At 31.9% G+C, this 16,831-nt stretch overlaps 1 protein-coding gene across 1 annotated transcript in view; it reads left to right on the forward strand.

Moving 5' to 3' along the window:
• LOC106466299 (SID1 transmembrane family member 1-like) overlaps nucleotides 1-16,831 on the forward strand; it is a 185,677-nt gene that overhangs the window by 51,415 nt on the left and 117,431 nt on the right. Inside the window, exon 8 of the mRNA XM_022394275.1 lies at nucleotides 4,080-4,173. Coding sequence (XP_022249983.1) covers nucleotides 4,080-4,173 — 94 coding nt within the window. The remainder of the gene's footprint in view (nucleotides 1-4,079; nucleotides 4,174-16,831) is intronic.

The raw sequence follows: 16,831 nt of genomic DNA on the forward strand, positions 1-16,831 counted from the left end.
AATTCATAAGAAACTATAGACTTTGTATTTGGACATCACAAACATATAATTTTAACTGATGCTGCATTCAACATACCACATGACAAACAAAATTTGATACTTAGGGGTGTTTTTATATTTACTTTTAAATTAAGAAATTAACTGATGTGTAATTCTAAAATTTGAATTACAATCTACAGTTTGATACCAAATTTATTGACATCAATTCATAAAATAGTAGTGGAATAAAATTTTGAATGCGAGTCAACAAATGCGATAACATGGTCTTTGACCCGTGACACTTGTCAATAGGGTTAATTGTATTAGCATTGGAACTTCAGGCTTAGTTTGCCATTTCTTAACTTTTAGGTCACTAGCTTTTTTATTTTTTCTTCCAATATCTCCTTTATATCATATCCTCAGAATATCATGTTTTAAAACACCTTCCTGCCGAAATTTAAAGCTGGGGCAGATAAAACATCTCCCATTTGACTTTCTGCATGTCAGTTCAGGATTTTGTGATATATTTTCTTCAGATAGCATTGTGGCACAGAACAGTACCAGGTTTTTGCTTACTCCCCTTTGTTGATACAGAAATTTTTCAAATTTTCTGTTTTCTTTGTGTTCAGTTTAGATATTGAAAACTATTCAAGTAAGCAACTTAACTCCTTCTAACTTTAGCTGTACAAGGAACGAACTTCATTCATTAAATACATTCTCTTGCAAGAAGGCTAGCTATGATTTCATTCATGATGTCTTGAAAGAGACCACTATCTTTTCTGTTCATGAATCATGGTTAGGGCTTCCTCAACCCTGAGATCCAGAGAGAATAGACAGATGTTGTGCAGTCTGTGAGATAGATTGTAATATTTTGGAGTATAGAATTTAGAGTTGTGAGACTACTTGAGATAAAGATTGTGACTTTTAGATTTCATGATTTTTAGTTTAACTGTTCATTTAATTTTAAGTTTAAGGTTTTTTGCTGTTGTTTTAACTTTTAGATTACATTTTTGTAATACTTGAATTCATACTAAAATGGTGAGAGAGAACTAATAAAGGTTTCTTTTCACACAATCTATCATCAGTTATACACTCTCATAACAAATACATGCCTTTATCTTATTTGCTTTGGGCTGTGTTTTGTACTTTTTGTGTGTGGACCTTTTCTTTGTGACAAGCTCAGAATTCAGGTGAAGTAAACCCATACTTGGCAAATATGTATTCATTGGACTTCCTATTTAGCAAACCTTACTTATTTAATCTGAGGGAAATTTGTGTGTTGGAAAATACTACAACATTAGGCATGAAAATATTTTTCACTCTTGCAGCAGTAAAGAAACCCACATTGTTATAGATCCAAAACAATTTTTTTTATATTTTGCTAAAATTCTAGGTTGTTATGCCTCTACATGTCTCCCCTCTTTGGTGGCTCAGTGGCAAGAGTGAAAGCTTATAATATTAGAAACCAGGTTTCAGTACCCACAGTATATGCAGCACAGATGGCCCATTGTGTAGCTTTGTACTTAACAATAAACAGAGAAATCCACTGTATGAACATTTTCAGTGTTTATCAGTTCATTGCACATTTTTCCATTTAGAAAGTTTAAATACTTGATCTTGTTCACTTATGAAATATTAAGCTTTTTGGGTGGATATTTTCACTCATACCATTTTCAAAACAGTCCTTTTACTGATTTTAACTCCATGCATATTCTTTATTTCTGCTTTTTTATCTGAGGATTTTTTTCCAAACTTTTTCGTTGTTGGAATTCTTGAAATGATGCTATCCTCCCATCTGGATTTTTTTGGGGCATCACTTTCTCGTATTAAACTTTAAATTCTCCACTTCTAATTATAGCAAATGAATCTGCTGTTCTTTAACCAGTTCTTTTTAAGCACTAAGTTTTTGAGCAATATGCCAATGTGTTTTTGCCGTAGTAAGCATTTTTCACTTAAATATAAATTTTCTCAGTTTAACCATGTTGAAACTTTCAAAGATTTTGGAATATGTTGCTGCATTAATGATTTTTCTATGCATTTAACTCAACTGAAACAAAAGTGCTGATGATTCAAAATAAGCATGAGAAAAATGTGATAGTGATTCAACCACTACTGTGTCTTTTGTATCCCAATCAGCCTGATGATGACCCAGTAGTATGGGTCAAAACATTAAAATCATTAAAACCAGAACTTTCAATTGTAAAATTTGCTATTATTGTATTTTTGAATTAAATACAATGTTTATAAGTGTAAAGAAATGGAAATGACAGTAGATTAGTCTGTGAAGCAATATAAAATATTACTAGCCTAAAAGATAAGGTTTTTATTTTAGTTTTGGAATTTATGATTACTTTTTAATGAAAATTATTTATCTCAGTAATGAATGGAGACTGTGATAATGGCTAATCATTTGGTGAATTTATTTTGATTGTGATACTTGTTATTAAATGTGTTAATAAATACTCATGAGTACCATTTTAGTGATTTTATTAAAGTGAATATATAGGTAATTAATTCCAAAAACAATAGATATTACTGCTGTTTTTAATGTCAGTGTGTATATGTTTTAAATGTTAAAAGAGAATTTGACATGAACCTCATGTGCACAGGTGGAGGTAGAAGTGTGCATGTCATGACCTTTTACAGAGTGCCATTCAACATGGTATTGTGTATTTAATGCCAGAGTTATCAAGTATTCATTTTACCATACATTGCTAATTTATTTCAGTTTGTAGTAAAGTAAATACCAGGGATACTGAAAAAACTGTAGATACACATTTTGGAGGTTCTAGAGATTATACAAATGCAATATTTAAACTGTTTGATGGATGAAAGTATTTTTATTCTTCACGTGTACATCATATTTTACTTTGACTTTTCTAAGTCAGACTGATGTTGTCAATTCACACACAAAACCAATAGACAACTCCTAGTCTACCCAGATGTCGACCAGAGCCACCAGTTTGTATCCAACATGGCATATGCTACTATTCAAAACATTGGTAATACTTGCAGTTATAATTGTTTAACTTTTGTGATTAAACAAACACAAAACGGCATCGTATTGCTCCAGTGTTTTCACACTTGAAGAGACAAGTTAACTTGTGCAAGCTGACGATGATTCTGGCTGTGAACCTGAATTATCTGATGATGATTTCTGAATGTGATATGATTGAAAGAATTTATTATCTACAGTTTCGTTATAAATTTTAGAGTTGTTAGAATAAGTTTAATTTTTAGTTTTCGTGATACATCTTTTAAAGCTACTAAGTTTTCTTGGAATTTGTCTCTTCAAGCTAAGTCAAGAATTGTTCGGTTGGTATATCTTTGGTCTTGTACAATGGTTGGTGTTGGTCTTCTTAAAGGCTTCTGTTTGTTAAACCTTTTAAACACAGGTTTAGGTTGATTAACACAACGTAAATGATGAAAAATCTACCATATATTACAATATTAATGTTACACATGCAAATACGTTTTGTCATTTTTGTGTGAGACAAAATGTGATTCAACTGCTGGATCCTCAAGCTGGCTTATTGTTTCAGTTACATTCATAGAAATACTAGAAATGTACTAGGTTATAATACTTCTTAAAATGTAGTTGATGAAAATAAAGTTTACAGGTAATAAAACATATGCAAATTTACTGTTTAATATACTTCCTAAACTGATAATTTTCAAAAAATGGTTTTACACAAGTTAAATATGCCAGTGAATTATTGAATACAGTTAAGTTTGTATGCCATATCCATCTTTATTTCATAGTGTGTTTGCTTCCAGATATTATTTAAGTGATAATTAACATTAATTTTTCAGCTTAAAAGTTTAACCAAAATCAAAATACAGAAACTGCAAAAGTCATGTAGGTTTCATAATAATAGATGAACGTATATTTTAAGAAAATAACTTGAATTTTACATAGTATTTTTTCCCCCAAAAAATTTGGTTTTTAAAGAAGAAATAAATCTTTGGTTTCAGTTCAACATCATTATATTTTTTCATTTCTTTTGGTAATGGTGATCTTACATCTATACATGTGTTATTTTGATTCATATTTCGATTCTGAACTAACATTGCTTAATTTTTATCTTTTTTTTTTTCAGAAATGGAATACTATGAAGCAGTTTTTGGAACCCTAGGGATATTTTTTATGTTTTATATTTTTTCTATTGTCATTTCTGCATCAAGTTGCTTAAGGTATTGTAAATACATTTTTAAACAATTTTAAAATATTTACAAGCATTAGGAAATTTACATTTCAATTGTAAATTCATGACTTCATGTTTATGTGTATGTGTGTGTGTGTGTACTTGTAAGTTTGTTTCAAAAACCCCATAAAAAATGCACAAGTCATGTAATACTAGGTATTACATAAGGTCATGATTGTAATATATTGATAAAAAGGAAGAAACTCAATAACTTGGGCATCTTTGAAAGGAAAATTTCCTTTTTTTTTAGAATTTAATTTGGAATAATGTTAAGTGTTGAGTAACTGTTGGTGATATTCAGTGATATTATTGATATCTACAGCAGTGCACCATGATAACACAGAAATGTTTGGATTGGCTTTTTGTAAGAATGTTGCAGGTTTGGCTGATTTTCAGTATACAAAAAGATAGGAATAAGGCAGGAAATAGGAGTGCGAAGACCAGAATGATTAGTAAATGGGGGGTGGGGAGTAGAGAAATTTCAAAATTAATATAGAAACTAAAATAAAGCTACAGAAAATATCAGGTAAAAGAAGGAGTTTGAATAAAGAACAAAAACATTGTTAATTATAATTGCATAAAAATAAATGCAATAAATATTTATAATAAGTTATAAGAAATAATAAAAAATGAATACAAATAAAAATGACCTAAAAGTATTAATTCCAAAACATACCTCCTCACATTACAGCTATTACTTGACTGCCAGGGTTTCTTCCTTTGCCCATCTAAGCATTGATCTGATTTATTCTTGCTTACTCCAGTCTTTTATACCCCACTTAATTACCCTTGGCAATATTCATCTCATGACATTCTCCATCTACATCAATATGCCTTCTATCTTGGTACTGTGTAAAAGCACCTCACTCAAACAATGCTATTACTTTGTCTTCACAAAGTGTTCACTAATGGGTCTCACCCTACTACAGTCGTAGGAGATATTTTGAGCATTCTTAGTGTCAACTAGTTGATTTTCATAAAAAATAAAAAACCCCCCCACACACACACACATAATTATTGTGCAACACTAGATGTCAGAGTTGAGATAAGGCCTGATTTACCTCTGTTCTGGAAATAATAATCACTCTTAATTGAGACTGTCAGTGGAAACATATATTTGGTTCAATGGTGTTTCTCTAGGGGGCTTTGAAACTGCAAATGAGAGTGTTCTTGGACACACTGAAGAGAATTTTTATTGCCTCTTTTTCTGCACCATTATTTATTCTGTTGCCTTCTCAGTCCCCCTGTGGGACAGTGGTAAGTTTATGGACTTACATTGTTGAAGACCGTCTCGTTGATTGTCAATACGTCACACCCTGTTTCTACTTTCAGTAACAACCAAGGCAGGCTTCATTTTCAGAGCTGAAAAATCTATCCTTGTTCCAGCTCAATATGTCGTCAGTCTGGTTTTTTTTTTATCGTATTTCTCAGTCAGGCACAGCCAACTCCCATCTCACTTCATGCTGGAGGAACAGGAAGCCAGACTCTTACTCCCCTCTCCTTCTCCCACTACACGGGTGGTTCTTTCTCTTTTGGGAACGTGGATCTAACTTTAATCCCTCATGCACACAAGATATCCTTTCTATGGTCTTTATGGATCATAAACATTGATTCACTGGCTTCCCCAGTTTCCTTATTCAGGATCATTCTTCGATCTCCAGGGATTGTTAAGTTGGGACAATACTAAGATATGGGTTCCTCTGCCACCATCTCATCTAGAAATCTATCTTATCACAGATACCTCGCCTTGATGTGATGCATATCCCAACAGTCAGGAATTCCAGGATCTACACATGGATGTCTATGCTTACCTACATAACATTTTAGTCCTCCTTGCTCTTCAAAAGGCAATGCCTCATGGTCTGGACTTGTTAAGGGGAACATTGTCAAGCTTCACTCTAATTCCATGGTGGTGTTTTGCATTCCCCATTAAGAGTGCACTTGGTCCAGGGCTCCTTGTTTTCAAACCTTAGATCTCATTTCTAAGGACCACTCCTATCATATCACCCTTCTAGCTTGCCATGTTACACAGGTGATGATCGCATTGTATCGACCCAAACAGATTCTCCCAGCAGAATAGATGTTGCATCACAAGGTTTTTTGTTGGATTGGCTTTCATTTTGAAACACTAATGATTGGTGAATTGACCACTCATTGTACACCCAACTACTGGCAATTTGGACTCCAGTACCTCACCTTTGGGCTTTCACAATGGATGCATTCTGCCAGGATGGGACAGGATAACAACATTAGGACTTCCCTTCAAGTCATATATTACCTATAGTACTATCTGTGATTTGCTCCAACTCATCGTTGGGTCCTGTTCTGCTTGTGCATTACCTTCGGGAGTGCCCACCTCTTCCCCTTCCTCTTTGGGCTTTTCTGTGAAGGCAGCCATGACCTGACATGGTACACCTGGCTATCCAGAAGCTCAAGCTTCAGGCATAAAGGTTATGCAGTCTTTTGCACAGCATCGTGGTTTGATTTCTAGGGTTGATATGTATCTCTCTCAGGCTTTGCTTAGTCCCCAGATGGACCTTTATTAATGGAAATGGCACAAGTTTCGGCAATGGTGTATTGAAAGGAGGTTGAACCCACTTCAGAATTGCCAACCATAATTTGTTTTTTGATCTGACTCTTAGACTAAGGTTTAGCATCTTCCACAATTGTTCTGTATAAGGCATCCTTATCAGTTACTGTTTGATACTTGAGACAGAATTTCTTTGTGTCCTCAGTACTCTCTGGCTTCCTCAAGTCCCAAATGACCATTTCAGTTACCTATTTGGTATGTTAAGGTTATAATACATGCCCTATCTCAATGTCATCTGTGAACTTAGCCTCATATACCATGTCTCACCTTTACTCGAAGGTTTATTTTTCATTGCTGTTGACCTACAGACATCTCCGGTCAAAGTGATTTACACTGATTGTGCACAGGATGCTTTATCATGCTACCTACATCCTCAGTCCGGTTATTCTTCCCTAAGACACTGTAGGGTATAATTCATTTACACTGATTCATCTAATCACTATTTCTCACTTCTATGACCAATTAGACTTCAGTCATTTGATATGTCCAGTGAGGGTCTTGAAGATTTTGTTGCCCACACTAATGCCTTTAAATATGCTAGACAATAACTTTTTATTCATTGGGATCATTTCCCAGATTTATCCCCAGTTACATTGATGAGGTGGGTAAAAAAATGTTTCATATTGCTTACTCTGGGCTCTCTTTGAAGGCAAGGATTCTTCTGTTAGTCTCATCTAATCGAATTTGTCACATTTCTGTGCCCTTAGCAATTTAGTTGAATTGCTTGCTGGAGGACATTGTGCAGGCTGGTATGTGGACCTCCCCCAATCTTTTATCTCGTGTTATTTGCATGATCTGGCAGTATCTTCATCTGAGGATGTTTGACTACCCCCTATAGCTATCTTAACCACTTCTGCTAGATTATACAGAGGTGTGAGTACTTTCATTGCTATGCTTATCTATTCTTTACCTTTTGGGGTTCCTTACCTTGTTTTCACAGGATCCACTCTGTGGCGAGTGTTGCCCAGGCAGGTGTGCTTTTATCAAACCAATTTTGCACTAGCAACCACAAATTCATTTTACATTATCTAGGTTGCAACAGGCTCCATAGAAATGAGGTGTTCCATAAAACCATCTAGAGGCCTACTGGGTGGTATTACTGTATTTTGCTGTACAGCCACTCATGGACTATCATGAGTGAAGCATAAGGGGATCCTGCCTATCCCTGTCAATAATTGGATTGAATGAATTGGGGTTAGTTTGCTTTTAAATATTTAGGGAATGTAGTTCGCTTGTTCCTCAAGAGTTCCCAATGTGCGTTACCCCCCAGATTCTACTAGTGGAGCTAGGGAATCTTTACTACACCTGGCTTCCAGTCACTGGGGTGGTGGACAGAGGCTTTTCCTCCAGAGTGTTAGTGTGAATTTCCTCCACTCTTGGAGAAGAAGATGAAGTTGGGGGCCCTTCTATCTGGGTCCCTGGATGTTTTTTCCCAAATGTTGGACAGAGAGGCACGAGCCTACTCGTGAGCCTACTTTTTTTTTTTTTTATTTATTAAATGTTGGTTCAGTACATTGTTCATGGAATTGGGTCCATTGGCAACTTGTAATTCTGAATGCAGAATGGTCCCATCCTGGGTCCTTGGTTGAGCACAGTTTTTCCATGCACTCCTCACTTTACCCAATTTACCTTGCCCACATGGTTAGGGAGTGAGGATGAGTGTTCATAATTCCACTTCGGATGAGTTCTGTCTCCTGATGTTGTATAAGGCAACAAGATCCTGTCATTCTGAGCCTGGGGTGTTGCCTTTCAGACTTCTTCAGGTTGAGGAGAAGGTTGTCCACTTTGATTTTGCTTACCTTCCTGTCATGATTCTGGTGGCTCGAAACACGTCATTCTACGGCTACAGGTTGGGATCCACTCATAAGCATATATATATATCTTGCAGCCCAATTGCCCTAGCCACCAGTGTTGGACATAGAGACCATGTAGTGTGGTTCCCCACCTAGGGTGCCAATCTTCTATTATCACACTCATGACCTATACGGACGCTTTCTGTATGGATAATGCCCTCACCAACCCCTCCACCTTCTCAATGTGGGATTCTAGCTGTAGTGTGAGTGAAGGTAAGTATGTTTTGGAAGTTAACATTTTCTTAAATTGAAAATGTATTTCCAATAATACTTACTTCCATTCACACTCTCCCACCTGTTTTCTCCATTAAGAGCCAGTGTTAGAGACTGTGGATTGAGTCAATATCAAGAACGTGATAACACAAACTGAATGAAGTGCATTTATACAGTACCAGGATAGTGGGCACATTGGCATAGGTGGAGAGTATCATAAGACAAATATTGCCAATTAAGTGGAGTATAAAAAACTGGAGCAAGTGAGCAAAAATCAGAACAATGCTTAGATGGGCAAAGGAAGAAACCCTGGTAGTTGATTAACCCTATAACCATGGGTATCCTTTGTTGCTCATGACACAAGGTTTTAGTGTCTTACATTAAAAATTTTATTAAACTACTTTTTGTTTACACTATACCAATTAGAATAGCATAGAATCTTAGCTAATAAACCATATTCTAATAGTATACAAGTTTTAAATTCTTAATTCTACAAGGAAATATCAAGAAAATCCTGAATTTCCACTTGTGTGACTCACTTGACACATTTTTGTCTTAGCATGTCATCATCCCTATTTTATCCACCACCCCTTGAAAATGTATGAAATTAAACGTAAAATACTCTCTATAAAATCGTTATTGCTCAGACAATGTGTTCTGAACAGTTAGATGTCAGAGTACCAACATCGTTCCCATGGGAAAGTTAACGGCTAGCTTGGGTGAATTTGTAATGGCTCTTGTCGCACAGTTAGAAAGCTAGAAAAATTTTGAGAGGTAAGTGAATTTGTCTACTTTTTGAATGTTATTACTCTATATTTTTTGGTGCATTATTTAATTAAATAAAAATTATTAAGTGCATTACTCTCTATTAGTATAGAAAATGAGGGTTAACTCTCCTCGAAAACTGACAGCAAGAAAAAAGAAGATTGGTTAAGTATTTTATTTCTTGTTTTTCATACTTATACTTTATGTATAGTTTTAAAAGTAACTAAAATGTAAAAATAGGGATCCTTTTAGGTTAGTTAAGATTAGATTAGGTAAAATAAATAGTGATAATATCATAATAAAAATGTGTCATGAGGTACACATGTGAGCAGCCCGTGGGTAATGTAATTCGTTAGTGTAACGGGAGCTGCACGTTCCCACAAATGATTTACAACTTATAATGATGTGAATAATAGTTAGACATGGTTCAAAGAGCAACAAAACAATAAAATTTAATTATAAATAGATATATATAATGTTACGGACTTAGAGCTACTTAGGATAAACAAATGTAGTTTCATGTTACAATTTGAAGTCATTTTAGAAAGAAAAAAATTTTAATTTAGGTTTATTTCAATTTCTCTTTTGGTGGTTACAAGGTTGGTCAAATTGTCTGATCCTGTTTTGAGGTAGGGTAGAGAAAATAAAAGATAAACTATAAATTTTACTAAAAAAAAACGTTTGAAATGCATGTAGGAGGTTTTAGGGATTACACAAAGGAAATTTGAGATTTTTGAGATGAGGAAAAGTATTTTTAATTTTAACATGAAAAATTACTTTGCAACTGAAAGACTGCCAAATTTTATGAAGATATACACACAATATTGAAAGTTAGAAGTATTAAATCTATAAAGAGTACAAAGAAGTCACGTGGTCGGTCAAATTGACCAAGCCCGTGTTGAAAGAGTTAATAAGTAATGAGTCAAGGTAAGTATTATTGGAAATATATCTTTGATTTAAGAAAATGTTAACATAATAAAGTAGATTAAAAATACAATTTTACATTTTTCACATAAAAAATAATTAGAAGAAATGAAAAATAAATTTTATTTTTATCTTAAAGAAAATAGATTAATGGCACAAGATTAAGAATTCTGGGATTAAGGTTAATCATACATGGATGTGATCAGTATTCTAAGTATTAATTGTAAACCATCCTAAACACTTCACTGTTGTTATAGTGAACTGCTGTAGATACTCATGATGCTACTGAAGGTCACTGACTTCCATACTTGACATTTCCCCCAAGTTTCTTGTTTTGTATTTATCTTAATTATAATCTTAAGTGAATTCTTAGTATCAGAAGTTCCTAGAAATATGTTCCTAAATCAAATTTGTATACATTGTTTAGGAATGCTGGTAGATAAGTTAGTAAATTAAGTGCAAGTAAAATAAATAGTAATTATTGGATATTCCTTTATTATATTTTATCAAGCATATCAGTTGCTATTGTTTTTCATAGTTGCATTCAAAGTGCATTGATGTAGCTTTTTATGCTGAAAAAATGTATATTAATAAGATGAAGCAGGTAACATTCTGATAAAATCACAAACATTAAGCTCAACTGCTTGTTTTATATGGACAAAATGTTATAAATTATCTCCTTGATATTTTCTAATTATAATAAATTTCTTAGTTGTTCTCTTAAAAATGTTACATCTGCCCTATTTATGAAAAAAGACATCCATATTTAAACTCAAGGTCACAACTTTCTTTCTCACATTCATATATATTTGATTTAGGTAGTGAAAGTATTAAACTCAGTTATACCAAATTTTGCTTTTAAACCTTTTTGGATAAATTAAAAATCATATTGATAATAGTTTGTTATAATATAAGATAAAAAAGGAAATAATTCCAGATTCTAAACAGCAGCATAGTACTCACTTCCAGAAATACATTTGATTCCTATAGTTACAGAGTCAGAATATATTTATATTTCTGATTGGAAACACCATAGACATAAAAGCTGTATTACAGTTAGTTTTAATGATCTTGCCATTCATGTGGCTTGAAGTCACACTATTTTCATTTGTACTCTTTGAAGCTACCATCAATTAGATGTTAATGTGTTATGGAGAAGAAAAGTGGCCTTAAAGTAACCCAATAATATTGCTCAAGGATTTTAAAATTTCCAAACTTCCAAGCTCAAAAAAAACTAGCTTCTTTAATTAATTTAGCAATTATGTTTATGTTCATAAAGGTTTAATTTCAACGTTACATTTCTGTAAATGTTAAAAGTGAGAAAATGCTACACATTTCACTGTAAGTAGTACAGAAATAAGTTTAAGAACAAATTTACATGACAACATAATTTGGGATAAAATTACTTATTGCATACAAATGCTTTCTTTGATTCTAAAAAATATTTTTTTTATATGTGTTACATTTCAGCTTTAGGCTTACATCAGACACAACAGAATGGAACATGTATGGAAAGAACAAAAAAATAGTGGAACAAATGCTTATTTATTTAAACAATTTCCTTATCATATTTAAACAAATAATCAAATAGGCTACATAACAGAAGTAAACAGAATAATAGAACAGAAATTCTTTGTAAATGTAATACAAGAAAATGAGCAATAGATTATTATTTCAAGAGATAATTAAATTAATAGGTATAAACATAAACACAAGTATGTACCTACCAAGAAAGAGAAATATGTGAAGGTGCTAAAATAAAGAAATTAGACTGTTGAGGTTAAATCACTTTAAAAAGCTTGTTTTCTTTTATATTTTCTTGGCAATATTTCAAGTAAGTGTTCTTTTTCAAGCCAGGAACAAACCTGTTGGTTAATGACAAACTGCTGCAAGAGAATCGAAACAAAACTTTAACAATATAAAAATACACAAGAAAAGAATGTAACACAAAACATGAACATGAGAATTTAACAAGTAGTAATGACTGTATAACAAGGCTAAAAAAAAGTGAGCTATTGATAAAAATCAGGGAAGTGCAAAATGGTTAAAGATATAAAAAACAGTTAATAGGAATAGGTTTGAAAAACATTGAAACAAATAACTTAAACAAGCTTAAAAGCAATAAATGAAGATTATTTGAAATATTAGAAAAAGCTGAACCATTTGTTAATACAAAAGATCTTATACAAACTAATTTGGAAATGATTTTGTTTTTTATTATGATTCTTCAGTTGGTTTTGAAAAGGGCATGTCATAGGGCAAGTGCTTTAAAATGCTTAATAAGAAGAAGTTTAAAGAAATAACTTAGTTTTAAAAACATTAAAAGAGTGTTATTCTACAAATATAAAAAGCTGAACTGTTCATTAATATCAGAAATATGGCTATCCTACTTCTCTTCTTCATCATACTTAAGATTATCTACATACCAATAACAAATTTTAGAGTTAGCTTTTCAAGGATTCCCTAACTTAAATCGTATCAGGTATTATAACACCAACATACTGAAAAATTGAGATTCCATGAACATGTGTCTAACATCACTTCATCCAACACTTCTACTGCCAGTGATCATAAATGCATTCCTCTTATGTTTAAGTATCACCCATTTAACACATAACATCATTGTTCTCCAATAAACTTAATTTTTTTATAAATGAGACATTAACATTAAAGATGTACTTATCCATAGTCAACTTTCAAACAACATACAACCATCAGATGATACTCAAATCTGTAAGGTACATACATTTGTCAGAGGATCAGATGCAACACTTGCTTTTACATTGATCATAGAACATATATTAAGAGCCATCAATCAGCCTATTCTGTTAACGGCCATTTCACCTGTACATAAAAATGTTTAATTTATTGTATTTTTTATAACAACTGTAAAAAAACTAGTCCTATGCTCACTAAACACACATGAGAATACATATGTAGCATTTCAATAAAAGATCAGGATAATCCTTTAGCCTAACAATTCAACAAAGATGATCATTCCATTGAGCACTTTAAAGTATTTACTCCCACTATACCAATCAAAGAATCAAAATCTAAAATGAAATCTCTTTCAAATTAGATTATGTAAGCCCTTTTTATATTAGCAAATGGTTCAGCTTTTTAAAATCTTTGAAATAACCTTCATTTTTTGCGTTTAAAATCGTTTAAGTTATTTCTTTCAGTGTTTTTAAACTTATTCTTATTAACTGTTTTTTATCCTTCTTTTATAGCTTTAATCATTTTTCATTTCTCTAATTTTTATCAAGAGTTCATCGCTGTTTTCTTCAGCTTTGTTATATTGTCATTACTGTATTGTTTAATTCTCATGTTTATATTTTGTGTTTCATTCTTTTCTTGTGTATTCTTATATTGTTTATTATTTTGTTTCACAATGTCTTGCAGGAGTTTGTCATGAACCAAAAGGGTAATTTCCGGCTATTAAAAGAGCATTTGCTCAAATAATGTCATGGAAGTAATAAATAAAAAGTTTTTTAAGTTGGTTTATTGCCAACAGTCTAATTTTAAGTGTGTATTTATACTAGGACACTTTAGTTAGTGTTTGTAATTCCAATCCAGTTATATATCGGTATTATGCCAGTAGGTGTGATCTTATGTACGTTGGTATTATATAAAAATGCTGATTATTTGTGTAACTACAGTAAAATATGTATTTACTAAAGTAAACAATGTATCAAAAAATCATATCACTTAAAATAACACTCTCATGTCTGTTGTAGGTTATAGGTTATAAATGTTATATTTCATTAAAATGTCTTATGGAAGTTAAGGTTCAGTTAGAAACATTATAAAAACTTGGTGTTACATAATTATATCGAGGAGTTAGAGAAGTTGTGTACACTACGGAAGTAGTTTTATCTTCAATTTATTTATGTTATTAAGGTAGCTAAGCAAACAAATATTTCATTGCTTTTAAAAACAAAGAACAAAACTAGAAAGATTAGTAGAACTAAATAGAAAATATGCTTTATGTGAACAGTAATGTAAATATACATTCTTTTCTGCTATGTTGAGAGGTTTTGTATGACCATTTGAATTTTTCAACTTAAAAATAAGTAATGTATATGCTTTATGAAACATTATTAGTGCTTTAACTCCTTCAACCCTTCACTGTACAATTAATTTTCAGGCTGATTCCCAAAAAGTGTCAATTATCCACCAAAAAATAAAAGTATGAATTTAACCCTTTATATTACTTTTTCAATATTGAAAGAAGCCGTATTTTGTATACTTGACAGTAATATTCTTTAAAAACCATATTAAATATTGAAAATAGTGATTTAAACAAAAAACATTGAGGAAAATTAGAAGAAAAGTGTTCTACAGTAAATGGCACAAAAGTCAATAATAGGCCAAAATCATTACAAAATATAAACAAAATTATTTAGATAACAATATCCAAGATATAAAGAAGCTGTCTTTATATAGATTTGATATGTGTTCCTGCAAAGTTGGCAATTTTGTAATGAGGCATATAAACATCCAGATTTCACAGCATAGAACACAGATGGCATGCATGCAGGTTTGATGATTGTTTCAAGTACAGGGAAAAATTCTCGCATGTTGCATTAGAGGGAAATTTTTTTGGAAGCCATATGGTAAATCTAAATTTCGCAGTAAGTGGGTATAAATGTTTATTCGGATATATCCGAACTACACAGCAAAAGGGTTAAACTTGAAATTGCAGGTAAGAATAATATAGTTACAAGATAATTAAAAATTGTTAATTTGAAAAGGGGAATGGGATTGTCAAAAAAGTACAGGAACAAATGAATCAAAATGCAAAGATTTTATTTTTAAGCCTACAACTAGGGACTCAAAAACAAAAAAAAAAAAAAAGGTTGGAAATAGTCTCTACATTGTGTTTTCATGTTAATATTGAAAATACTTTTCTTCATCTCAAAAATCTCAATTTTCATTTGTTTAATCTCTAAAATCTCCTAAATTAGATTTCAGTATAGCTGTATATTTCATCTGTTATTTTCACTACCATAGCTCTATATGAGATTGGATAATTATACTGACCTTTTAACAACAAAAAAACAAATTTATAAAAATTCTAAGTTACCATTTTTTTCTGTCTAGAATGACTTCAAATTGTAACATAAAACTACATTCATTTATCCTAAGTAGCTTTAAACCCATAACAGTATACATATATTTAAACTTAAATTTTATTTACTTTTTGCCCTTTCAACCGTGTCTCACTACTATTCCTGCCATTATAAATTGTAACTCACTTGGTGAACATGGAGCTCACATTACGCTATTGAATTACATTACCCATGAGCTGTTTGAGTGGGTACCTCGTGAAACATTTTTATTATACTATTATTATTATTTTACCTAATCTAACTAACTAATTAACCTAAAGAGATTTCTATTTTTCTACTTTAGTTACATTTATAATAATAAATAAAGAATACACATGAAAAACAAGAAATATAGTACATACCCAGGTCTTTTTGTTTTGCTGTCGATTATCGATGACACTTAACCCTACTTTTTTTATACTAATAGTAGTAATGCACTAAATAATTTTTATTTAATTAAATAATGCACCAAAGAACATTGAATAATAACATGCCAAAAGCAGACTGTGTCATGTTACTATCAAAATTTTTCTGGCTTTCTAATTATGCGACAAGAGCCATTACAAATTCATCCACATTAGTCGATATCTTTCCAATGAGAACGAAGCCTGTACTAAAAGAGAAACTGACAATTCTCTGTTCAGAAAACAATGTAAAATAATATGTCATTTGATAAATGAATCCCTTGGCTTTCTCTTTGTCATAAATAATATAATATTAAATCTAAGAGAGAACTATTAACAAATCTTGAAAGGAGGATGTAACAAGTGGGTGTAAAAGAGGGATCTGATTTTGCATTTGATGGCTCTGTAACCAAACAAGATTGAAGGCTATTAATATTGTTTTGTCTGAGCGATGACAATTTGATAGTGAGTAATTTACATTAAATTTCCTACTTATTGGAGGGGTGATGAATGAAGTAGAGAAGAGGGGAATGCCTACAGAAAAATGTCACATTTAATACTCTAGGGGAAATTCAGGATTTGTTTTTAATATTTCCTTTTAAAATCAAAAACTTAAAACTTATATACTATTAAAATATGGATTATTAGCTGTGATTTTAAGTTAAATTTAAATGGTATAACAGAAACAAAATGTAGTTTAAATATATTTCTAATGTAAGTCACTAAAACCTTGTGACGTGCAGAAAAGGATGTCTGTTGCGAAAGGATTAATGGAGGCAAAATAGGT

The sequence above is a fragment of the Limulus polyphemus genome, unplaced genomic scaffold (assembly GCF_000517525.1).
Source record: "Limulus polyphemus unplaced genomic scaffold, Limulus_polyphemus-2.1.2 Scaffold2215, whole genome shotgun sequence".
Classification (NCBI taxonomy): domain Eukaryota; kingdom Metazoa; phylum Arthropoda; class Merostomata; order Xiphosura; family Limulidae; genus Limulus; species Limulus polyphemus.